The sequence below is a fragment of the Nicotiana attenuata genome, unplaced genomic scaffold, assembly GCF_001879085.1.
Source record: "Nicotiana attenuata strain UT unplaced genomic scaffold, NIATTr2, whole genome shotgun sequence".
Taxonomy (NCBI): domain Eukaryota; kingdom Viridiplantae; phylum Streptophyta; class Magnoliopsida; order Solanales; family Solanaceae; genus Nicotiana; species Nicotiana attenuata.
Window position 1 is genome coordinate 93,662 of NW_017672072.1, and position 1,144 is coordinate 94,805.

General features: G+C 37.9%; 1 protein-coding gene across 1 annotated transcript; it reads right to left on the minus strand.

Moving 5' to 3' along the window:
• Positions 1–357: 357 nt before the first annotated feature.
• On the minus strand, positions 358–927 carry LOC109211674 (uncharacterized mitochondrial protein AtMg00810-like). The gene has a single exon (XM_019375240.1). The coding sequence runs from the start codon at positions 925–927 to the stop codon at positions 358–360; it is 570 nt and encodes a 189-aa protein (XP_019230785.1).
• Positions 928–1,144: the final 217 nt, after the last annotated feature.

Consider the following 1,144-nt stretch of genomic DNA (forward strand, 5'->3'; position numbering starts at 1 on the left):
TCAACACTCCCCCTCAAGCTAGGGGGCATAAAGACATTTAATGTCCCTAGCTTGGAGCTCAAATACTGATGTTGTACTCTATTCAATCATTTTGTAAACATGTTTGCGGGCTGCTCTTCTGTAGGAATGTACTCAATTTTGACTAGGCCTTGTTGAATCTTTTCTCTTATAAAATGACAGTCAATCTCTATATGTTTTGTTCTTTCATAATAGACTGGATTGGCTGCTATTTGAATAGCAGCTTTGCTGTCGCAAAAGATGGTAACTTGCTGATCAATTTTTACATCAATCTCTTTCATTAACCCTAGTAACCATGTTAACTCTGCAACAGTAGACGCTAGGCTCCTGTATTTTGCTTCAGTAGAACTTCTGGATATTGTAGTTTGTCTTGGACTTCCATGAGACTAGTGAGTCACCTACCTTGATCAGATATCCTGTGACTGACTTCCTGGTATGTGCACAAGCTGCCCAATCAGCATTACAAAAAGTTGTAACTGTATCATTATTGTTGCTAGATAATAGAATGCCTTGTCCTCGTTGACTCTTGATATATCTAACAATTCTTAATGCAGCTTCCATGCGGGATTTTTTTGGCTGTTGTAGATATTGACTGAGTGTCTGAACACCGAAAGATATATCAGGCCTAGTAACTGTTAAGTATAGAAGTTTACCTATGAGTCTTTGATAGCTGCCTTGGTCTGCTAGTACATCATCTTCTGCTAGATTAGTTTTGCACAAGTGTTCAACAAACTCTCTTGTAGTGAGTTTTATGCTTGTGTCAATAGGTGTATTGATAGGTTTAGATGTTGCTAATCCAAGTTCTGATATAAGCTCCAAGGAGTACTTTCTCTGATGCATCAGAATTCCTTGTTTTGATCTTGCAAATTCTATTGTAAGACAATACTTTAGTTCCCCTAGATCCTTCATTTTGAAGGTCTGCTGTAGAGCTGCTTTAGTGTCTTGCACCAGTTTTAGATTGTCTCATGCTAGAAGCATATCATCTACATAAACTAACACTACAATAGTTCCTCTGTCAGTTTTCTTTACAAATAAGGAATGATCGAATGGACTCTCATTGAATTGGAACTTTAGTAAGGCTTCTGTCAACTTTGCATTCCATTGTCTCGGTGCTTGCTTAAGTCCA